The sequence below is a fragment of the Lissotriton helveticus genome, chromosome 5_1 (assembly GCF_964261635.1).
Source record: "Lissotriton helveticus chromosome 5_1, aLisHel1.1, whole genome shotgun sequence".
Taxonomy (NCBI): domain Eukaryota; kingdom Metazoa; phylum Chordata; class Amphibia; order Caudata; family Salamandridae; genus Lissotriton; species Lissotriton helveticus.
The window spans coordinates 2112394975-2112420003 of NC_136065.1; the positions used below are offsets into that span (position 1 = coordinate 2112394975).

Here is a 25029-nt window from a genome sequence, read left to right on the forward strand (position 1 = left end):
CTCTATGCCCCGCTGCTCTGTTTACATCTCACCTCTGTGCGTCGCTGCTCTGTTTACATCTCACCTCTGTGCCTCGCTGCTCTGTTTACATCTCACCTCTGTGCCTCGCTGCTCTGTTTACATCTCACCTCTCTGTCTGTGCCTCGCTGCTCTGTTTACATCTCACCTCTATGCCCCGCTGCTCTGTTTACATCTCACCTCTCTGTGCCTCGCTGCTCTGTTTACATCTCACCTCTCTGTGCCTCGCTGCTCTGTTTACATCTCACCTCTGTGCCTCGCTGCTCTGTTTACATCTCACCTCTATGCCCCGCTGCTCTGTTTACATCTCACCTCTCTGTGCCTCGCTGCTCTGTTTACATCTCACCTCTCTGTGCCTCGCTGCTCTGTTTACATCTCACCTCTGTGCCTCGCTGCTCTGTTTACATCTCACCTCTCTGTGCCTCACTGCTGTATTAACATCTCACCTCTGTGCCTCACTGCTCTGTTTACATCTCACCTCTCTGTGCCTCACTGCTCTGTTTACATCTCACCTCTCTGTGCCTCACGGAACTGTTAACATCTCACCTCTATGTGCCTCACTGCTCTGTTTACATCTCACCTCTCAGTGCCTCGCTGCTCTGTTTACATCTCACCTCTCTGTGCCTCACTGCTGTATTAACATCTCACCTCTGTGCCTCGCTGCTCTGTTTACATCTCACCTCTGTGCCTCGCTGCTCTGTTTACATCTCACCTCTCTGTGCCTCGCTGCTCTGTTTACATCTCACCTCTATGCCCCGCTGCTCTGTTTACATCTCACCTCTGTGCGTCGCTGCTCTGTTTACATCTCACCTCTCTGTGCCTCGCTGCTCTGTTTACATCTCACCTCTGTGCCTCGCTGCTCTGTTTACATCTCACCTCTCTGTGCCTCACGGAACTGTTAACATCTCACCTCTATGTGCCTCGCTGCTCTGTTTACATCTCACCTCTCTGTGCCTCACTGCTGTATTAACATCTCACCTCTGTGCCTCGCTGCTCTGTTTACATCTCACCTCTGTGCCTCGCTGCTCTGTTTACATCTCACCTCTCTGTGCCTCGCTGCTCTGTTTACATCTCACCTCTATGCCCCGCTGCTCTGTTTACATCTCACCTCTGTGCGTCGCTGCTCTGTTTACATCTCACCTCTCTGTGCCTCGCTGCTCTGTTTACATCTCACCTCTGTGCCTCGCTGCTCTGTTTACATCTCACCTCTCTGTGCCTCACTGCTGTATTAACATCTCACCTCTGTGCCTCGCTGCTCTGTTTACATCTCACCTATCTGTGCCTCGCTGCTCTGTTTACATCTCACCTCTCTGTGCCTCGCTGCTCTGTTTACATCTCACCTATCTGTGCCTCGCTGCTCTGTTTACATCTCACCTCTCTGTGCCTCACTGCTCTGTTTACATCTGACCTCTGTGCCTCACTGCTCTGTTTACATCTGGCCTATGTGCCTCACTGCTCTGTTTACATCTCACCACTGTGCCTCGCTGCTCTGTTTACATCTCACCTCTCTGTGCCTCGCTGCTCTGTTTACCTCTCACCTCTCTGTGCCTCAGTCATCTGTTAACATCTCACCTCTGTGCCTCACTGCTCTGTTTACATCTCACCTCTCTGCCTCGCTGCTCTGTTTACATCTCACCTCTGTGCCTCGCTGCTCTGTTTACATCTCACCTCTGTGCCTCGCTGCTCTGTTTAAATCTCACCTCTCTGTGCCTCACTGCTCTGTTTACATCTCACCACTGTGCCTCGCTGCTCTGTTTACATCTCACCTCTGTGCCTCGCTGCTCTGTTTACATCTCACCTCTCTGTGCCTCGCTGCTCTGTTTACATCTCACCTCTGTGCGTCGCTGCTCTGTTTACATCTCACCTCTCTGTGCCTCGCTGCTCTGTTTACATCTCACCTCTCTGTGCCTCGCTGCTCTGTTTACATCTCACCTCTGTGCCTCGCTGCTCTGTTTACATCTCACCTCTCTGTGCCTCACTGCTCTGTTTACATCTCACCACTGTGCCTCGCTGCTCTGTTTACATCTCACCTCTGTGCCTCGCTGCTCTGTTTACATCTCACCTCTCTGTGCCTCGCTGCTCTGTTTACATCTCACCTCTGTGCCTCGCTGCTCTGTTTACATCTCACCTCTCTGTGCCTCACTGCTGTATTAACATCTCACCTCTGTGCCTCGCTGCTCTGTTTACATCTCACCTCTCTGTGCCTCACTGCTCTGTTTACATCTCACCTCTCTGTGCCTCACGGAACTGTTAACATCTCACCTCTCTGTGCCTCACTGCTCTGTTTACATCTCACCTCTCTGTGCCTCGCTGCTCTGTTTACATCTCACCTCTCTGTGCCTCACTGCTGTATTAACATCTCACCTCTGTGCCTCGCTGCTCTGTTTACATCTCACCTCTGTGCCTCGCTGCTCTGTTTACATCTCACCTCTCTGTGCCTCGCTGCTCTGTTTACATCTCACCTCTGTGCCTCGCTGCTCTGTTTACATCTCACCTCTCTGTGCCTCGCTGCTCTGTTTACATCTCACCTCTGTGCCTCGCTGCTCTGTTTACATCTCACCTATCTGTGCCTCACTGCTCTGTTTACATCTCACCTCTGTGCCTCACTGCTGTATTAACATCTCACCTCTATATCTCTCCTCCATCTACTTCACTTCTCTCAACCTCACTCTCTTTCCTTTGCCTCTCTATTTTTTGACAGCTTCAGGTTTTCTACCTTCCCCATCCCCTCCCTCCCCCCTCTACCTTGTACCACAACACCTCTCTACCTCATTCCTCTCTTTAGCTTACACCTCAGTCCGGGGTCGTGAGGTTAACCCAGGGATAACTATGCCCAAGCGTGACTATTCCCATCCCATACAGAGGCCCTGAGCTATCCAGTGGGGGCTGCGGTTGTCTTCGGGGATCACTGCCCCAGTGCCCTCCAGACACTAGAGATTTGACCCCTATGCTTGCCCAGTGCACCCCTGCACACGTCTGGAGTCCAGACCACTCTGGCGCACGACCCCCTTGCCACAGACTTTACGTCTGCGCTTCTCGCCCTCTGATGTCATCCACGCCAGTGCCATGTCTGCAGGGCATCGAAGTGTGCCACATGGCCGTTCTGCCATCTGAGCGTTCGTCTCCTGCATCTCTGGCACTGTCACTTGTTTCTGTTTACAGCTCCTGGCTTTCCGCATTTTGCTTTGGAGCGCTACATGCTCTGCATGGTTCCCCTGAAAAGTGGGCAAGGACCCCCTGCAGAGTGGGCATGGATCCCCTGCAGAGTGGGCATGGACCCCCTGCAGAGTGGGCATGGATCCCCTGCAGAGTGGGCAAGGACCCCCTGCAGAGTGGGCATGGATCCCCTGCAGAGTGGGCATGGTACGGGCAATCGGCCCTACTAAAAGCGGCAGGGTTGGAAAAGGACACAAGCGAGCGAGACAGTAGTGTCCTGGTGCAAGCAACAAAGTGCATTGAGGTTCATAACCCGGGCTTCAGGTATCCAGAGCTGTAGATTCACGTCGGGAATGATGGATGAATGACTGGAGGGGTCCACTGCGCTCCGGCCCCTGGGGGTACTGACTGACATCTGTGTCTGCCGGGGTGCGATGACCGCTCCTTTGTATCCGGCTCTCAAGAGTGCAGCAGGTTCAGTGGCACCGGCGTGAGGGTATGTTTTTTTGTATACCGGATGGGACAGCAAGTCTGGCATGCTCCTGACATCCAGAGCTTCTGGACCCCACAGGTCGAAGTTTGAGAGTCCGAGTCACAAGGGCTGGACGGTTGAATTGTACTTTCCTGAGTACTGTTGTTAGAAAATACACCTAGCAAAATGTGGAATTCCGGTCATATACTTCTCATTTTGTAAGCCTCTCTGTGATTTCCAGAAGAGCCCGGGACCCTCTTGTTTGCTTTGGTGAAGAGACCTGCTCTCCTGTACCCTGTCCAGCACAGCACCTGCTCTATTGTCTGTTGATTTTTGTGCTGCTTTGGCCAACAATAAAAATTCAAGATTTCTGATGGATACTTCTAACTGCAGATTCCTCACCTTGTGAATATCCCCAGACCCAATGCTGCATCCGGCAGGTGGCTCCGTGTGACTCGGCGCCACTGCTATGCCGTTTCGAAAGTGACGAACAAAGCTGCATATAGGCGCCTGCCACGAATATATGATGATACAACGAATTCCGTTGCAACGCATGCCTTTACCACGCATGCGTTACAACGGAATTCGTTTAGCACGCATAAACCTTTCACCGACTATTTGCGTGGTGACGTCATACGTCGTTAAAAGAAAACGGCATTTTTTTACCGATTTCTCTTAATCGACTCTGATGCCGACGTGACTTATGGTGAGTTGTTTTTTTACTTTTACCACATATGCCTTTACTACAAACATCGTAGTAAAGGCTTGCGTGGTAAAGGCATTAGTTGTAACCACGCATGCGTTGTACTGCATGCGTGGTTAAAGATTTCGTGGAAACGGCTTCGTTGTAAAAGCCGTTTCCCGCCTGCCACGTGCTCTGACGTCGGTTCCCTTCTTTCGATCTGGAGTTCCGCTCTTTCTTTCTTAGTTTTCCAGGGTGCAAGGGATGTCACCCCCTAAGACTACAGAATTCAAGCCTTGTAGAGACTTATCCCCCCTAGGTATGCCTTTGGTGCTTGGGTTTGTTGCATGGCTCCAAGGCCTGCGTCCTGGTGAATCGGAGAACCATCCGGGATCGCATGAAGCAAGACGCGGCAAAGCACCGAAAGGCTCCACGCAGGCCCCGCTGCAAGTCTAAATCGAGAGTGCGGACCTGCTTCCGGTCCCTTTCTCACTCCAGTTGTTCCAAAGGCCGATCTTCCTTAAGGTCGAAGTCTTCAGGTAAGTCGAAGAAAAAACATTAAAAAGTCCAAGCGGGACTCGGCCCCTTCCTCGAGCTTGGTGCCAAAACCTATGCCAGCCCCTCGTTAATTGACCCGAGCAGCGGAGGAGGACCCCCAACCCATTGTTCTATCCAGCACCGACACCACCAGCACCAGAGGAGGACCACCAACCCATTGTTCTATCCAGCACCGACACCACCAGCACCAGAGGAGGACCACCAACCCATTGTTCTATCCAGCACCGACACCACCAGCACCAGAGGAGGACCACCAACCCATTGTTCTATCCAGCACCGACACCACCAGCACCAGAGGAGGACCACCAACCCATTGTTCTATCCAGCACCGACACCACCAGCAGCGGAGGAGGACCACCAACCCATTGTTCTATCCAGCACCGACACCACCAGCACCAGAGGAGGACCACCAACCCATTGTTCTATCCAGCACCGACACCACCAGCAACAGAGGAGGACCACCAACCCATTGTTCTATCCTGCACCGACACCACCAGCACCAGAGGAGGACCACCAACCCTTTGTTCTATCCAGCACCGACACCACCAGCACCAGAGGAGGACCACCGACCCATTGTTCTATCCAGCACCGACACCACCAGCACCAGAGGAGGGCCACCAACCAATTGTTCTATCCAGCACCGACACCACCAGCACCAGAGGAGGACCACCAACCCATTGTTCTATCCAGCACCGACACCACCAGCACCAGAGGAGGACCACCAACCCATTGTTCTATCCAGCACCGACACCACCAGCACCAGAGGAGGACCACCAACCCATTGTTCTATCCAGCACCGACACCGCCAGCACCAGAGGAGGACCACCAACCCATTGTTCTATCCAGCACCGACACCACCAGCACCAGAGGAGGACCACCAACCCATTGTTCTATCCAGCACCGACACCACCAGCACCAGAGGAGGACCACCAACCCATTGTTCTATCCAGCACCGACACCACCAGCACCAGAGGAGGACCACCAACCCATTGTTCTATCCAGCACCGACACCACCAGCACCAGAGGAGGACCACCATCCCATTGTTCTATCCAGCACCGACACCACCAGCACCAGAGGAGGACCACCAACCCATTGTTCTATCCTGCACCAACACCGCCAGCACCAGAGGAGGACCACCAACCCATTGTTCTATCCAGCACCGACACCACCAGCACCAGAGGAGGACCACCAACCCATTGTTCTATCCAGCACCGACACCACCAGCAGCGGAGGAGGACCACCAACCCATTGTTCTATCCAGCACCGACACCACCAGCACCAGAGGAGGACCACCAACCCATTGTTCTATCCAGCACCGACACCACCAGCAACAGAGGAGGACCACCAACCCATTGTTCTATCCTGCATCGACACCACCAGCACCAGAGGAGGACCACCAACCCTTTGTTCTATCCAGCACCGACACCACCAGCACCAGAGGAGGACCACCAACCCATTGTTCTATCCATCACCGACACCACCAGCACCAGAGGAGGGCCACCAACCAATTGTTCTATCCAGCACCGACACCACCAGCACCAGAGGAGGACCACCAACCCATTGTTCTATCCAGCACCGACACCACCAGCACCAGAGGAGGACCACCAACCCATTGTTCTATCCAGCACCGACACCACCAGCACCAGAGGAGGACCACCAACCCATTGTTCTATCCAGCACCGACACCGCCAGCACCGGAGGAGGACCACCAACCCATTGTTCTATCCAGCACCGACACCACCAGCAGCGGAGGAGGACCACCAACCCATTGTTCTATCCAGCACCGACACCACCAGCACCAGAGGAGGACCACCAACCCATTGTTCTATCCAGCACCGACACCACCAGCACCAGAGGAGGATCACCAACCCATTGTTCTATCCAGCACCGACACCACCAGCACCAGAGGAGGACCACCAACCCATTGTTCTATCCAGCACCGACACCACCAGCACCAGAGGAGGACCACCAACCCATTGTTCTATCCTGCACCGACACCGCCAACACCAGAGGAGGACCACCAACCCATTGTTCTATCCAGCACCGACACCACCAGCACCAGAGGAGGACCACCAACCCATTGTTCTATCCAGCACCGACACCACCAGCACCAGAGGAGGACCACCAACCCATTGTTCTATCCAGCACCGACACCACCAGCACCAGAGGAGGACCACCAACCCATTGTTCTATCCAGCACCGACACCACCAGCACCAGAGGAGGACCACCAACCCATTGTTCTATCCAGCACCGACACCACCAGCACCAGAGGAGGACCACCAACCCATTGTTCTATCCAGCACCGACACCACCAGCACCGGAGGAGGACCACCAACCCATTGTTCTATCCAGCACCAACACCACCAGCACCAGAGGAGGACCACCAACCCATTGTTCTATCCAGCAACGACACCACCAGCACCAGAGGAGGACCACCAACCCATTGTTCTATCCAGCACCGACACCACCAGCACCAGAGGAGGACCACCAACCCATTGTTCTATCCAGCACCGACACCACCAGCACCAGAGGCGGACCACCAACCCATTGTTCTATCCAGCACCGACACCACCAGCACCAGAGGAGGACCACCAACCCATTGTTCTATCCAGCACCGACACCACCAGCACCAGAGGAGGATCACCAACCCATTGTTCTATCCAGCACCGACACCACCAGCACCAGAGGAGGACCACCAACCCATTGTTCTATCCAGCACCGACACCACCAGCACCAGAGGAGGACCACCAACCCATTGTTCTATCCAGCACCGACACCAGCAGCACCAGAGGAGGACCACCAACCCATTATTCTATCCAGCACCGACACCACCAGCACCAGAGGAGGACCACCAACCCATTGTTCTATCCAGCACCGACACCACCAGCACCAGAGGAGGACCACCAGCACCAGAGGAGGACCACCAACCCATTGTTCTATCCAGCACCGACACCACCAGCACCAGAGGAGGACCACCAACCCATTGTTCTATCCAGCACCGACACCACCAGCACCAGAGGAGGACCACCAACCCATTGTTCTATCCAGCACCCACACCACCAGCACCAGAGGAGGACCACCAACCCATTGTTCTATCCAGCACCCACACCACCAGCACCAGAGGAGGACCACCAACCCATTGTTCTATCCAGCACCCACACCACCAGCACCAGAGGAGGACCATCAACCCATTGTTCTATCCAGCACCGACACCACCAGCACCAGAGGAGGACCACCAACCCATTGTTCTATCCAGCACCGACACCACCAGCACCAGAGGAGGACCACCAACCCTTTGTTCTGTCCAGCACCCACACCACCAGCACCAGAGGAGGACCACCAACCCTTTGTTCTGTCCGACTTCAAACCAGCTTTGGCTTGACTGCATCCGCAGTCAATCCACAGCCAATCCTGAGCCCATCGGGCTCTCTACCATCCCACTACCATGCAGCTCTGCATATACATTGCACCAGCTTTTTGACTCTGATCAGAGCCAGCCATTTGGAGAGAAAAATGGAGGGACAGGGAAGAACTTGCCCTGAGGCAAACGTCTGGTACATGGAATTACAGGAGGTCAGTGGAGTGGACGCCTCACCCTCCACTGGATTGGCTACTCCCCCCACCCGGACCAGCAAGAGTAGAGTTCTTACTTCGCCACAGTACATAGAAGGGCTGCTGAGGTCCTTAATCCTCACCTCCCAACTATGTAGGTTAAAAAAAAGGTTTTACATATGCCCTACTGCCTGGCCTGGCACCGACGGGCATCTATTGCCCTTTACTAAAGCCCTTACTGACACACCGTTGGAACATTCGGGCTAAGCCACGCTCTGGGCCCCCCAGTCAACCCACACATTGCCAGTCACCACAGACCTGCTCCAGGTGACCCGGAGTCTTTGACCCAACATCCAACACCAGAGAGCTTGTGGTCCAGGCGTCCACCAGTAAAGTAAACCACTCCTCCCTGACAGGGAGTCGAAATGAACGGAAGCGGTTACCAAGCATATGTTCTCCTTGGCCCCCCTTGCTCTGAGGAGAGTTAAGAGGTGTTATACCAATGCACTTTGGGACAGGGTGGGTGAGATCTTACCTGCGATCCCAAAGACACCAGACTTTCACTAGCCCAAACCATTCAAGATGATTAGATGCGTCACATTAGTCATCCGCTCAGGCCGAGATAATACAGATTATTTACCCAGGACTGTGGGAATTAGTGTGGTGCTTCGGTGCCACACATGGATAAGGTCCACGGGCTTCTCCGGGGCCAACTAGGCATCCTTAATGGTCATGCTTTTCTACAGCTCCCACCTGTTTGGTGAAAAGGTGGATTTGTACCTGGAACGTTTTAAAGAAAGCCGAGCCACGGCACCGTCTAAGAGCGTTTCAGCACCAATCTGGCAATCTCCACAACAATTTTGTCTTTTTAGTAAATTTTACAGGGGTATGGCGTATCAACTTTGCCAGCCCCCACTGCCCACACCACAGGCTTCCCAGCCGTTTCGACAATGGGCTATGGGTCTGTCTGACAACTGTTCGGCCACTAGGTTTATCCCAATTTACAACCCTCCGGCAATGACCACAACACAAAGCGTCTTTAGTATGCCTTTAGCGGCCACAGCCATCCAGTGGGAGGCAGGCTCAGCCACTTCCAACCGGAGTGACAAAACGTTACATCAGAAAAATGCGTCTTGCAGATTATCCAGTTAGGTTCCACCCTGCTGTTACTTTTCAACCTACCACATCTTCCACCTACAGTGGAACACCTGTCAGAGGACCAGCTATATGTCTTATGCTAGGAAGTGCTCGCTCTTTTGGCCAAAGGAACCATAGAGAGGGTACCAGCCTCAGAAGTGGAGACTGGGTGTTATCCTGCTACTTCCGTGTGCCAAAGAAGGATGGAGACCGCTGCCCTTTCCTGGATCTTTACACTTTAAATGCATTTACTGTGCAAAGGAAAATTCAAGATTCTCACCATGTGCCAGGTTCTGTCTGCCCTGAATCTTGGAGACTGGATTGTGGTTTGGGACTTAGAGGACACTTATTTTCACATCCGCATCCTGCCGGCCCACAGATACTAAATGCGGTTGAAGGTGGACCTCAAGCACTTCCACTTTGCTGTGCTCCCTTTCAGCCTCCCCAGTGCCTGTCAGGTGTACACAAAAGTGATGGCATTGATCACTTCCACAATTAAACAACAAGAGAGGGAGGGAAAGCAACTGGAGCCACTCTTGGTCCCCCTAAACAATGTAAATCCAACAACAAAAGAGTGCATCCGGTAAGGAAAGAGCTAGCAAGAGGAATCACTCTGATTAAAAGAACCCTCACTCACCAACCTAGTTGGTGACATGCTTCATCATTGGGTTCCCACCGGCCCGTCTCACCTTTGATGGTCCTGAACCCTTTCATGTTACCTCACCTGACAGGTTGCCGATAGCCTGCCACAACCTGCCATAACCATAGAGGTCCTCCCCAGCATTTCAAGAGGATAAGCAAGATACCATTTCTACATGTTTTCTCATACATCTTGGATATAAATACGATGGGATGAGCATGCTTGATCTTGCTAAAGATATTTATGTCTTTGGGCATCCGATCATTCATCTCTCACTCTAGTAACTTTTCTAGATGAATGACACACGTTCTGATACGATCTCACCCTTCACACATGTAGCACGGATTCATTCTTCACGTGGTACCTCTTTTTTAGCCACTATACATTCCATATGGCTGATACATACTCACACTATTTTTTCTTTTGTCTCTTTCAGGTTGGATTATTTTTCTTGGGTGACTGAAGACAAACCTACTAGTATTTTTTCCGGCATCATGACAATCAGTCTTTCTAAGATTAAGACTCAGGGAGACTTCCCCTGTTTCTTTAAGCACATTTTTTCTAATTTAAAACATTTTTTTACATTATACCGGGTCCTGATGAAACACAGAGGATCCTTTATGGACCAATAGGGCGTGAAACATGTCGACCTCACTCACTGCACGTACTATTTGAACCAAACTATATTTACTCATTAGTGGAAAGCAGCAGTTTGGTTTCTGTTTTTATTCTACACAGTGGACAGAGGAATAAAACCCTTTTTATTGGACACCACTGGGGTATTTTTAACTCACTATCCCACTAGCTCCACACACCCGCACTCACCACAACAGAGTTTTTTTCAAAAAGATCTTCGCCAAAGAGCCCTCTCGCGGGCCCGTGGGGTATACAGCACCGACCACACGAGAAGCTAGTACTCCTAATAATGAAGCATGACACCTTCACGGGTGTGTGAGGGCAACTTTTCCAAATAAGGAAATTTCCCCCAACCTGTACATCCATCCTGAGACTAACAAAACTTCTAGCTCCCTCCCCCCCAACCCTCATCCTCACTCTGTCTGCTGCCTATTGGGCCGAAATCCCCTTTAGGAACAGCTACCCTTGAGTGTTGTACTCAAGTGTTCTAGGGAGCATGGTTACTGGACCTCTTTTTCTTTTTTTCCCTCCCAGTCCCTACCTCTGTGGTTTGTGTCATCAGTCCACACCTTCATAAAGCTCTCTGCCACGACATTCTGATAGATACATCTGCCTGGTGGATTCCTCACCTTGTGAATATCCACCTTGCGCTAGCAAAGTTCGGAAAATTCTTTGTAGCACGCCGGCGTGGACGACGTCATAGGAGCACGGCATCGCGCGCGACTCCGTCTGACGTCACCGACTCCTTATAAGACCCACGTCGGCGTGATGACACCAGTTCCCTTTTTTCCGCATCGTCAACGCTAACGGTTTCTGGGATCTTCTGTGATTCAGATAGTAACTTATTACTATTTTGTGTTACTGTTTCTCTGTTGAGTGTTTCTTCTTCGCCGAGGATGTCGTCGAGGAAGACGGGGTTCAAGCAGTGCGGATCGTGTGCCCGAATTATGTCAATTACCGATCCGCATGACGATTGTTTGTGGTGTCTTGGATCGGACCATGATGTTAAGAGCTGCCTGCTCTAATATGAACCCTAAGGCTCTACGAGAGCGTGAGGCTAAGCTTCTACTTGCAAAGGTGAAAGGAAGAGAGGCTGGGAGGTCTTCGAGGTCGACGTCCAGATGTTCGAGGTCGAGACAGAAGTCGCGATCGAAGTAGAGGTCGAGATCGGCTTCGAGATCGAGGTCCAGAGTGAGGTCGAGGTTCGGAGAGAGGTCGAGGTCCGGTTCCAAGTCTGCTTCGGGTCATGCTTCGGGCTCTTCGAAGAAGAAGCACAGTCAGGCTTGTGGAGATTGGCATTTTGCCCACACAATACTGTTGGACTTATTAGTTTGAGCCATTCGACAGACCAACCACTATAGCAGGTACTGCTTTGGTATCTATTCACAAGGTGAGGAATCTGCGGGTAGAAGCATCCATCCGAAAAACCAATGACATACCTTTGTTCACACTCTTTCTGGTGGATACTTTCACCAAGCAAAGATTCCTCGCTGCCCTCCCACCTCCCTGTTCTGTCGTATGAGCTCTTCTGCACACTCATTTGTTCAATCTGCTGAGAGGCTCTGCGTCTGAGGGTGTGGAACAGTTCATGAAAGAAACTGACATCAGCACACACGGATGGAGCTTATATACAACTCAGTTCGTTACTTCTGCCGTAGAATGGCGTCGATGCAGAGTCACACAGTAGCACCGTTGGTGTGGACAAGCATTGCTTTCAATTTTCCTTATCAAATCAGGCACCTGGGGATATTTATAAGGGGAGGAATTTGCAGTTAGATAGAATATCCACAAGAAAGAGCGTTACCTAAGGTAATTAACTTGTTCATTTTATTTAAAATCTTCTTTGCTTGCATGCAGGTTTATCGCCCCCTTCCATTTTAAAATGTAACCTGCGCTGTCTTGTTTACACTCACTTGCAGTCAGCTGCGGGAAAGTTCTAAAACAAGAGGTGGCGAATGAGACCAAACTCGGGCAGCTGATTAGGCCGTACATCGAGAGGAGACAGCAAGGTAAGACCCGTTGTATGCAATGTTCCATCTAATTTTTTATCGTACTTGTGCGGCAGTGTATCTCTGTGCACTGCAGCCAAGGCTATGTGCGTTAAGAACCCGAGCATGCATGCGAGTGCAGCGACAAATCAGTCTAAATACCACTCGAAAATGTTGCTTCAAAAAAGTGAAAAGAAGGTGCGTTTCCACACAAACAGCACCACGTGAGGGAGTCTTAAGACAGGTTTGTAATTTAGATCGACACGCCATGACATGAATTGGTTACACAGGCAAATACACTCTGCGTTTTGAAAAGCACAGGACTCCCAACGTTTGTACCATTATAAAACGTGTCCTACACAGGGTCCAACTAGGAACACAAAGCGGCCTTGGTAAATTGTGAGGCCAAGCTCTGTACGGTGCATAGTGAGTGCAGAGAGTGAGCCTGACCAATACCAGGAGTGTTGGGGGGGGGGCGGCTCTTCCCCCTAAAATGTTTGGGAGAAAATGGTGCATTCTACAACGTATTTTTCATTATGTTTTTACTTGAATTACCTTTCAAAACATAGTAAATGATGACCTCAGTGTGCAGCAGGATTCAACAATCTTTGTTGGGGTTCGTCAATGATTCTCTCACTATCACCGTCCAACAGCGCCCGTCATCTCTCCATTGCCCTGCTCTTACATGTATTTAATTTGTTTTATAGCGCCTCTCAAACCAGTGTAGGATGTCAGAGCACTTTTATCAAATACAGAGAGTGTGAATCATTCATTTGTTAATCAGTGTATAGAAAATGTTACTTTAGACAAAGGGATCTACAATCATCCAAACAGGACACTTTGTTCAGCCATGAGCAAACTTCTTCAGGTATCCAAATTCAGGAGGGTGCGCGGGGAGGAAGCAGCTTTTTCTTCCACACTGTTAAATTGTGGAATAAACTGCCGATATCCATAAAGAACAGTACAACTCTTCTTTCCTTCAGAAAGGCGATACAAACCTGGCTTTTCTTGCACTGATCTCTTCCTCTCTGGTATTTCTCCTCCGCTGTAGCGCCTAGACGCCCTTGGGCATTCGAGCGCGATATAAATTATAAATCCATTCATGTGCTGGATCCATTTCATCCATACTGGTAGGCATTTTTAAGAGCGCTCTGTCTGGAGAGGAACAAACTGAGGATTGAGAATATAACACAGTGGTTAGAGTTGGCTTTACTAATATGAATGTATTCCCACCCAAACTCTTTTTAGCAGCATTAGGATTATGAAAGACATGAAAATAATATAACTTTCTAACCTGTACCATGCAGTTTGCATGCAGCTCTTTGATGACACTTCATAGTTTACTGTGCTAGATTACAATTGTAACTCATGAACTGCACACAAACAGAAGGGTATTTGGGACAAAAGCAGTAACCCACTGAGCTATGCACATTCTGTGATCTGCATGGTACACCTCCTTTGCAGCAGGCATAGTAACCCCCTGTTCTACCTTAGAGGAGTCCAAACTGGAACTAGACAAAAGTCGGATCTCTCTCCAGAAGGTCCATTAATCACCATTAATTATCTTGACACTTGTATTGTTGCCTGAACACCACTGGATATACAAGGCACTCTGCAGCGGATGCTACAAAAACGACTGCCCTGTTTGTTTACTGATGTTGCAAATCTTTGGTAACGATTTCATAAAATTGGGATATGGTTTTGAATGTTGCATCCAAATGAAATTAGTCAATTTTGGAAGACGGTGCGGGTGCCTTGGAAAGCACCGAGGCACAGGGGTCTCCCCCGCTCTAGTGCGACGCTGTCAGAAGGTCTTAAGGAGAAATGACATAAAAGTTGGTGTTGCCAGCCTCGACCCTAATTCCGCATCTGCTGAAATGCCTGGTGGGCTCACCACAGCAGCATTGTGGCTATACCTGCGGACTCTGGTACTGGGGAACCAGCCTCTAATCCCAGCCTCGGCTCAACATCCTGTGCTGTTCCCAAGCTCAAAAGAAATATGCAACGCATCCCAGTGCTCATATAAACCACACTAAGGCTCGGATTCAGGCTTTTTAAAACCGCAAACAGAACTTTTTTTAAAAACCCAGTCTTAAAACACGATGCTGAAAGGGGTGCAAAATCACCAAAAATAGAAATGTTGCTCTCTCTGGCAGGGTGACCCCCATGACTGTTCACGGCCGGTCTTGAACACACTGTTCTTGCCTTCTTCATCCATTCAGAGAGTGCAGAAAGCGCATGTAGGCGCTACAAACCGCGAGCCTCCTGCTTGAGGCCAGATGCCCTGTTGGTACCTTAGGGGCTTATAGGAGCGCTGTCACTATCCGGTGGGCAGCCCAACAGAAGTGCCCTCTGACCCGGAAGGGGCTTCATCATCTGTTGATGTTGACACTATCCTGAGATCTCTGCCACTGCTCCCCCACAACAAGCAAATAACCGTTGTACGCTACACTGGCTTTTTAAAAGCAGCGACGTGTGATGTGCAGTGAAGTGTGTGTGCTTTTTACCCGAGACACTGTGCGCTTGGGGTTGTGTGTGTGTGTGTGTGTGTGCGTGTGTGCGTGTGTGTGTGTGTGTGTGTGTGTGTGTTGGTGCACGCACATTACAGGAAGCAATGATTGTATGTATCCTCCTCACTTGGAATAACAAAGGAAACTGACAGGTAGCAGAGGAGGGGATAAGGTCTTTGACACACCCTCACACCCTAAGCATCATGCACATGAAATAGGGCGTCACAGAAAACTGCATAGAGTGTGCACACATTCATTAGGTCTGGCTATAGACCTCTTTAGTTGTTTCTGTGCCTCATATCATCAATTATTCTAAAAGGTACAGAGAGCAAGAGAGTGTGCTTTGATGAAGTCCCCTTCACCCACTGGCTGTTTTGTGTTCTGGGTGAGCTCTCTTCAGCTGTTTCACATGTTTTTTCAAGATTTGCCATTGCTGAGATGGGCTGTCCATCAAGAAATAAAGAAAAGAGCTCTCAAGAAAACAACATAGGCGCAACGCAAGACAAATTCCACAGCTATTTTTAAAAAAATGGAGCAAACGTAATAAATCAGGACCAAACAACAAAGATCCAATAAGTATAACCAGAGAAATTACGTTTTAAAGGTTTAAGTGAAAATAGCACCAAAAAGCCCAAAGCGCCACTCGCAGCTATCTGGACATGCGAGACCGGAAAAAGTCACAAATTCTGACTGACCATGATGGAGACCGGGTCAGATACAGGGACCAGGTTAGTCTTGCTGAAAAGTTACTGTCTCAGTCCAGCTTAAAGAGTCCCGTTCGCGATGGAGGGGGCCACGAGGAGATGTAGCACTGTGGGCAGTCATCGATGTAGCACAAACAGCAGGTGCCCGCAAGCGGTTGATGCTGTAGCGTAAAGAGTTGAGTTGATGGAAAGTCATGTTGGCGGGCTGTGTGAGCGGGGAGGTTTAGGCACCAGCTGGCCTATTCGCAGTCACGAAGAGCCCAAAAACATGAATTCAGCTTCTCTGAGGCCACACCAAGGGTCAAGGTCCTGAAGGGCACCACTTGGGGTTCAGGAACTTGCTCAGCTACATCCAGGTGCTGGTTCTGGTGGTTGTGAGTCTGCTATGTCCCCTTGGCTCTGAAAATGAGGCCGGCAGACTAACCTTTGGTGTAACTCTGGGAGTACTGGGTTCAGGTGGAGGTCCTGCAGCAATCCAACAGGGCAGCAGTCTAGCAGAGTGGCAGTCCTTTCAGCAGCACAGCAGTCTTTCTTCTTGTTAGTGTCTCCACAAGTCCAGAGGTGTACCGAAGAGTTGGTGTCTGAGGTCCAATATGTCTACCAGAAGCCTCCTTTGAAGTGGGAGAAGCTACTGAAGGTTTACCTTTGAAGGGCACAGGTTTCCTGTCTCGCCTGCCCTGGCTCTAGACAAACTACAATGATGTTATCAGTGAAGCCATTTGAGATGTCATAAGTGATGTCACTGACCATGTCATGAATGATGGAATATGTGAGGTCATAAGCAGTGCATTGCGGGGGCACGAGTTATAGTTAGCTCAGCTAACTATAACTACTGAATTTCTCTGGTTTTGTATGAGTGAAATGTCAGCCTAACTATAACATCCCTGTAACCTTTGGTTCTTTCAGTTAAAACATATATATACACACACACACACACACACACATATACATCAGATAAAGAAGATAACGTGTTGATGGATCAAGATACATATTTGATGGAAGCAAAACGGCAGTTGAACAACACGACCCATTACGTGTGTCTCCCCCAGAGTCCAGTGAGATCAATTAAAAAGAGATACCATCAGAAATTAAAATTTTGGCACGAGAAGGACCTCTTGGACTGGGATGTATGCCAGTATCTTCGTACAGAGCAAGCATTGACAGCCAAAATATGCTTCCGCCCTAAAATCCTCAAAAATATCAACACACTACCTGGCAGACAAATTGTCAATTCCATTGGTTCTCTTCTAGAGAACAGCTCAAGGTACTTAGACCTATTCTTGCAACCATATGTTACTAGCTTGCCATCCTATCTAAGTGATTCTACTGATCAGACTCCTGAGGCGGAAGCCGGGAGAGCGCATAGCGCATTGCATTGCTTTTTAAAATTGTAAAACTGTCACGAATTTACTTGTGCTAGCTTTTAAAACTCACCACAGCAACTCTGTAAACTGCTAAGAATCGAGCACTTCACTCAGTTCAGGTAGCGGACTCTAACGCTGCCGGCTGACCCCTAATTGATTCACTCCTCTGACGCTCGCAGCGCGAGGACTCAGGCCACGCCCACTTGTTTGGCCACGCCCCCCAGAGACGACTACATAACGCTGAGTAAAAGCGCCAGGTAGCCCATTGATCAGACTCCTGAGGCGGAAGCCGGGAGAGCGCATAGCGCATTGCATTGCTTTTTAAAATTGTAAAACTGTCACGAATTTACTTGTGCTAGCTTTTAAAACTCACCACAGCAACTCTGTAAACTGCTAAGAATCGAGCACTTCACTCAGTTCAGGTAGCGGACTCTAACGCTGCCGGCTGACCCCTAATTGATTCACTCCTCTGACGCTCGCAGCGCGAGGACTTAGGCCACGCCCACTTGTTTGGCCACGCCCCCCGGAGACGACTACATAACGCTGAGTAAAAGCGCCAGGTAGCCCATTGATCAGACTCCTGAGGCGGAAGCCGGGAGAGCGCATAGCGCATTGCATTGCTTTTTAAAATTGTAAAACTGTCACGAATTTACTTGTGCTAGCTTTTAAAACTCACCACAGCAACTCTGTAAACTGCTAAGAATCGAGCACTTCACTCAGTTCAGGTAGCGGACTCTAACGCTGCCGGCTGACCCCTAATTGATTCACTCCTCTGACGCTCGCAGCGCGAGGACTCAGGCCACGCCCACTTGTTTGGCCACGCCCCCCTGTCCCCTCCCTCAACAATCATTTTATAATGCGTCTATGGCGGAAGCGCAGCGGACGAGCGCAGCGGGAGCGCCGTTTGCGCGCCGATGGCGCGCCTAAGGCAAGCCCGTCTGCGCCCGTCCGCGCCAGACCGAGCTCAGAGCCCACACCCCGGCTGTAAAACTGTCACGAATTTACTTGTGCTAGCTTTTAAAACTCACCACAGCAACTCTGTAAACTGCTAAGAATCGAGCACTTCACTCAGTTCAGGTAGCGGACTCTAACGCTGCCGGCTGACCCCTAATTGATTCACTCCTCTGACGCTCGCAGCGCGAGGACTTAGGCCACGCCCACTTGTTTGGCCACGCCCCCCGGAGACGACTACATAACGCTGAGTAAAAGCGCCAGGTAGCCCATTGATCAGACTCCTGAGGCGGAAGCCGGGAGAGCGCATAGCGCATTGCATTGCTTTTTAAAATTGTAAAACTGTCACGAATTTACTTGTGCTAGCTTTTAAAACTCACCACAGCAACTCTGTAAACTGCTAAGAATCGAGCACTTCACTCAGTTCAGGTAGCGGACTCTAACGCTGCCGGCTGACCCCTAATTGATTCACTCCTCTGACGCTCGCAGCGCGAGGACTCAGGCCACGCCCACTTGTTTGGCCACGCCCCCCTGTCCCCTCCCTCAACAATCATTTTATAATGCGTCTATGGCGGAAGCGCAGCGGACGAGCGCAGCGGGAGCGCCGTTTGCGCGCCGATGGCGCGCCTAAGGCAAGCCCGTCTGCGCCCGTCCGCGCCAGACCGAGCTCAGAGCCCACACCCCGGCCGGGCCCAGCCTCCCTCTAATCAAATATTCACAAGAATCTCTGCACCAACTCAGAGAACCTTTACACACTAGGTGCAACGGACTCATTACCCCGGAGGACAAGCATCCAAGATGCCCGAACTGCGCCTACAGGTTAACGCTTTCCCCCCATCCAGAACCCGCCTGCCTCGAGATGGCTCTGCTCAATTGTAGGTCCCTTCCTAAGCACCAGACAAAAATCAACCTACTGCTGACAGACTCCGCCATTGACGTCCTGTTTTTAACAGAAACTTGGCTGTCTACAAGTTCCGACCCGGACATTATCCAATCATTACCACCTGGGTACCTCATCAAAACCCTCAACAGACCGAAGGGAACGGGAGGGGGTTTAGCGATTATATATCGCGACAACCTATCATGTCAGTTTAAAGACAGCCCCATCCTAGATAGCGAAAATGTTCTTTTCTCCTTACATCTGCCTCCATCTACCACCCTATCTGGGGTCTTAATCTACCGCCCACCAGGACAGGTAGGGTGTTTCATAAACTCACTAATGGACGCCATCTCTTCTCTTGCCTGCGTGACTCCAAATTTCACAATCCTTGGAGACTTAAATCTCCACTTCGATGACCACGCTAACAAACTTGCCTCAGATTTAAAAACCGATCTAACATCCCTCAATCTACAACTGCGCAGCAATGAACCTACTCATATGAAAGGACATCTGCTAGATCCCATTTTTTCCAATCTCACCAAACTTTCCGTACAAACTCCTCTGCCCCTCCCCTGGTCAGACCACTTCTTGGTTCCTTTTAAACTTCAACTTCCAGGGAAGAAGTCGGAAACTCCCCGTCCCCAGGTCCCATCACGCCCATGGAAAAAATTGGTCACCAACCTATGGGAACGTTCGCTGTCAACCACTTTACCAGTAGTAGACCCAGACCCCTCTAAAGCCGAAGTCCAATTGCATAAATGGATTAACGATTCCCTTAATTCAGTCTTGCCACTCAAACCTCTTCCAACTAGCAGGAAATCCTCCAAACTGCCGTGGTTTACTCAGGAATTACGTGAACTAAGAAAGAAAGGCAAAAGGCTAGAGCGCCAATGGAGAAAAAACTGGATTACAGAAGACAAAAGTGAATACAGAGCCCATATTAGGCTCTATAAAAACACTTTAAAAACAGCGCAGGCCTCCTACTTCGAGGATCAAATAGCCTCAGCGTCCAATTCCGCAAAAGAGACCTACCGCATAGTTAATCTCCTCACCAAAATGCAGGACCCACCGCCGACTCCAGACCTGGAGGGCGTAAAATGTAACCAGATGGCCGAATTTTTCTCGGCAAAAATTGAAAAAATCCTGACCTCCCTACCGGCCCCTTCCATCTCCCAAGGATGCTCTATCTCCTCTCCTCTCCAAGACGCCCCGAGATTATCCACCTTCCCCCAAATCACCACTGAGATGTTTCTTAACATCCTACATACGATCAAAAGTGGTGCCCCGTCAGACCCAGCCCCGATCAGTAAACTCAAGCTGGTTGCTTCTACTGTAGCCCCCCCTCTTACCAACTTGATCAATGCCTCTTTCAAAGCTGGCACAGTCCCGGCAAACTGGAAAAAAGCCACTGTCAGGGCGCTTATAAAAAAGCTGCATCTAAACCCTATGGACCCATCTAACTTTAGACCTATCTCACTGCTGCCGGCCATCAGCAAAATCGCCGAACGTGTAGCAAACCAACAACTCTCCGAGTTCCTAGAAACTAATTACCTCCTCCGCCAGTCTCAGACAGGCTTCAGACCGGGACAAGGGACCGACACCGCACTGTTAGCCGTGGTCGAAGAAACTAGGAGCATTATGGACGCAGGAGGATCAGTGGCAGTGATCCTCCTCGACCTAAGTGCCGCCTTCGACACGGTGGACCATGCAACCCTCATACAACGGCTTGGTCTGATATCAGTGGCGGACTTCGCCTTAGCCTGGATTAAATCCTTTCTCGAAGATAGGTCCTTTCAAGTGGCAGATGGGTACTCCTCCTCCAAGGCTCAGGCACTCAAGTGTGGGGTTCCCCAGGGATCTTCCCTGAGCCCCACACTTTTTAATGTGTACATGGCACCCCTCGAGGATGTTGTCAAACCTTTTGGCATCAAATCTATAATGTACGCCGACGACACACAGCTCGTCGTTTCCCTTAACCAATCAGACAATTCCCTCTCTAATCTATCCAGTTGTCTTGAGAAGGTGCACCAGTGGATGTGCGACTCCCGGTTAAAATTAAACGGTGAGAAATCAGAAATACTCCTCTTGGGAAATCCAAACAAAATCCCCACATCCCTTCCCTGGCCGCCATGAATGGGAACTCCACCAATCCCCAAATCCGAGGTAAAGAGCCTGGGGATATGGCTGGACCAGGATCTCAGTTTTAAGACTCAAGCTAGAAAAACTGCGGGGACCTGCTTCGGCCTCTTAAAGATGGCACGAAAGATTCTCCATCTAATCCCCCACCAATCTAGGAAGCTCCTGATGCAGGGGCTGGTGAACTCCAGATTAGACTACGGAAATGTGTTGTATCTGGGGGCTCCAGCCTCTGTAGTCCACAGACTTCAATGTGCACAAAATGCGGCTGCAAGAATCCTAACAGGAACTAAAGCGAGGAGCTCGGCCAAACCAGCCCTCAGAAACCTGCACTGGTTGCCAGTAAAAGAACGGGTCAACTTTAAAACCCTGTGCATTGCCCACAGAATAATGCATGATGAAGGCCCCCCCATTCTCAGACCACTTCTGACACAGCACCAGTCCAGTAGACAATTAAGATCTAACTCCCTATCCCTTGCAAACGTCCCTAGAATTAGGAAGGCCAGAACCGGCGGTCGCCTGTTCTCTTACAATGCCCCCAGATTGTGGAACTCCCTCCCACTCTCTCTGAGGCAAGAACACAACCACCTCAGGTTCAGGAAGCGACTAAAAACCTGGCTCTTCCCCTAAATTTCCCCTGATTACCTCTCCCCTGTTTCCCCACCTTGCTGGAGTTATGGTCACTAGCGCTGGGATGCCCTAGGGTAGCTACGCGCTCTATAAATCCCCCAAAAAAAAAAAAAAATGATTTTGTAAACAAACAATGGTTGGAGTATCCTGGAAATCTGTATATACCATGATCACACTTGATGTAGTGTCACTGTGCACTTCAATTAAGCATAAAGTTAGAATACGTGCATGTGAGTACTTCCTGAGGGATAGATCGATAGAACATCTAAAACATACATGAATGATGATTGATATGTTACGTTTCTGTCTTACCCACAGTATGTTCATTTTTAATAGCTAGCTCTACCAACAACAGGCATAGCAATGGGTACCTCCTTCGCCCCAACCTATGCAAACTTGTTCATGGGGTGGCGGGAGAAGGGGGTAGCCTGGGTCGAGAGTCGAGGAGAACAATCGAGTATTGCCTCAAGAGAAAATGCGGTCGATCGTTACCTACTTGGTTCTTGCTCGGCGTGCCCCGTGGAGTGCTCCACGGGGCACGCCGAGCAAGAACCAAGTAGGTTATTCGGTCTGATGAACAGAAGCGACAAGTAAGTACACTTGAAGGATCGCAATGCGGTAACGATCGACCGCATTTTCTCTTGAGGCAATACTCGATTGTCAGCGCTCAATGACCACAGCGCTGACACTAGATATTTGTTTTTCTACCTACAGGAGACGGAATCCTGTCAACTTGGTAACGCTGGTGCCCATGAAGCGACAGTTTCGCTTCTAAGCGTAAGCACTAAATAACTAGCCGCCTCCATACATTTGAGACGGTTTTTCTCACGACTGCTCACATTCATTTGGCAGCCGTTCACAGCGCAGCACGCTAATAGGTCACTCTCCCATTTACCGACCCTTGATTTTTCACATATTCCAGACGCCAAACCATATCGACACCTCTCATTTGGCGCCTGCCCTTCAATTGAAAGGCACCTCCCGGCATCTTATCACTGTATTTCTGTTGCCACCCACGCAATAGATATGTTCTAATCACGATAGTGATATGCTGGCATGATTCCACACGTGGATATTATGATTGTGCTACTGATCATGAATATATGTGTTATATGTGGTATAATCCATTTTGTCTACCCCTGTGTGTGACCCCTTCCTGTTCTTTGTCTTCCTGTCTTTTCACAGGTTTTTTTCAAAAGAGAAAAACGCACTTTTTTCACGAGATCACTATTTACGATCTCTAAATTGAACTAGGGCAGGACGCTCCTTAGCGTGGGCGGACCACCCAGTTCAAATCACCTACGGTCCTGACGAAAACCCTTGAATCCATGTATGGGTTGAAACATGTAGACCTTTTTAAACAATAGTTTTGTACATTCACATTCACATAGCACACTTTCGCTATTTTTATATATTTTAATACGACTTTTGACACCAAAGCCTTCCTAATTAGGCAAAGGTGCCACACTTTAATTTTACTAAGGGTTCAAGCACTCAAGAATAAATACTTGAAGTGAGTAGTGTTGGCCCTTTTTAAACACAATTTTGATAGTCTTGAACACATAAAAAACGAAACCAGCTCCACTGTAATCAGGTGTCGCAGCACACCCTGTAGGCACTCGGCCTATGGGGTGGGACCCCGATGATGAAGCATGTCACCAACCAGGTTGGTGAGTGAGGGGTCTTCTATAAGGATATGCTTTATCCAGTAACAGGTTGGGGCAAAATGTGCTAACCAGAGCATTTGTGCTCATTGTTAGAGAGTTATTATTTTTTCTCTACCCACGAGGGGTTACTCCTTCATTGTTTTTTTCATATTAATTGGGGGACCAGGAGTTCCCACCTCACATAGTGCCTGTCTTTATTATTATCCCTCTCTCTCTCCATTGTTGCGAAGATTTAGGCAGCGCACAGCTGCGAGAGTTGTATAAAACACATAAGAAACCACACAACATTTGCCAAACCTTTTGGCAACATGGCCGAAAACCAGGGTCTATCATATACCTCTGCAGAGGTCGATGAGATCATGAGTGACCTATCTGCGTTCGCAGATGCAAATATAGCACAAAGTATTTCAACAACAAAAGATTGGGAAAATCTTACAGAGATGAAGAGAAACAGAATCAGGACTATCCTGCATGGGACAATTCTAAAAGAATATTTGAGTAACAGTATGGCTCCTAAAGGACTATTGGTTTCAAATGCACCCCGCATTTTCCTTGAAGACGAAGCTTTTCGAAAACACTGGGCAGCCATAGCATGGCATTGCACGCACGATTGGATCGTACTGATATTAAAGACAGCCTTAAGACTGTCCGAAAAAATCCAAGTCGAGATCCAGGTGACAGAAAGTCACATGAAAACTACGATTACAGGCTTTAAGAAAAAGCTTGATGAATTAAACAAGGAAATGACAGACTATAAAGACAATTTGACCCAGCAAAAAGTGCAAAAATTCCAGAAAGATCTAAAGAAATTTTCCTATACTAAGGCATACCCATACTCTGACCCAGAGTTTACCCCTCAATCAAAAGGAGAAGACAACTCAGATGCCTCCAGTAATGCCTCAAGCAATACTTCTAATTCAAGTATAAATTCTGGAGGAAGCAACTCCAAACCAAGAGGGAGAGGACGGGGTAGAGGTCAAGGGAACTGGTCACACTACGCACCAGTACCAATGCAAGGACCACCTGATCCATACTACCACCCACAAAATATGCCAATGTATGGCTGGCAACCACCATTCCAGCAGCCATTTTTCCAACCAAACCCGTACACACCGCCTTTTTTATACCGGGGCGGAAGGGGAAGGGGAAAAAGAAGAAATCAAAATCAGGGAGCTCATGTACACTGGGCACCGGAAGATCCGAGTGCGAACCAGAACAAACCCAGACCACAACAGGCAGGACCGAGCAACCGGAGAACCTGATAACCAACCTCGCAACTAGACCACTGAGCACAGACGAAGAATCAGTCCTGAATAAAGGCTTAGGATTTGTACCGACAGCGAATC

General features: G+C 49.6%; 1 protein-coding gene across 2 annotated transcripts in view; it reads left to right on the forward strand.

Annotated features, from left to right (window-relative positions):
- The window catches only part of AK8 (adenylate kinase 8), an 813765-nt gene that overhangs the window by 507581 nt on the left and 281155 nt on the right, over positions 1–25029 (forward strand). For both annotated transcript variants that reach the window (XM_078646171.1, XM_078646172.1), the window contains one exon: positions 12773–12862. In XM_078646171.1, coding sequence (XP_078502297.1) covers positions 12773–12862 — 90 coding nt within the window. The remainder of the gene's footprint in view (positions 1–12772; positions 12863–25029) is intronic.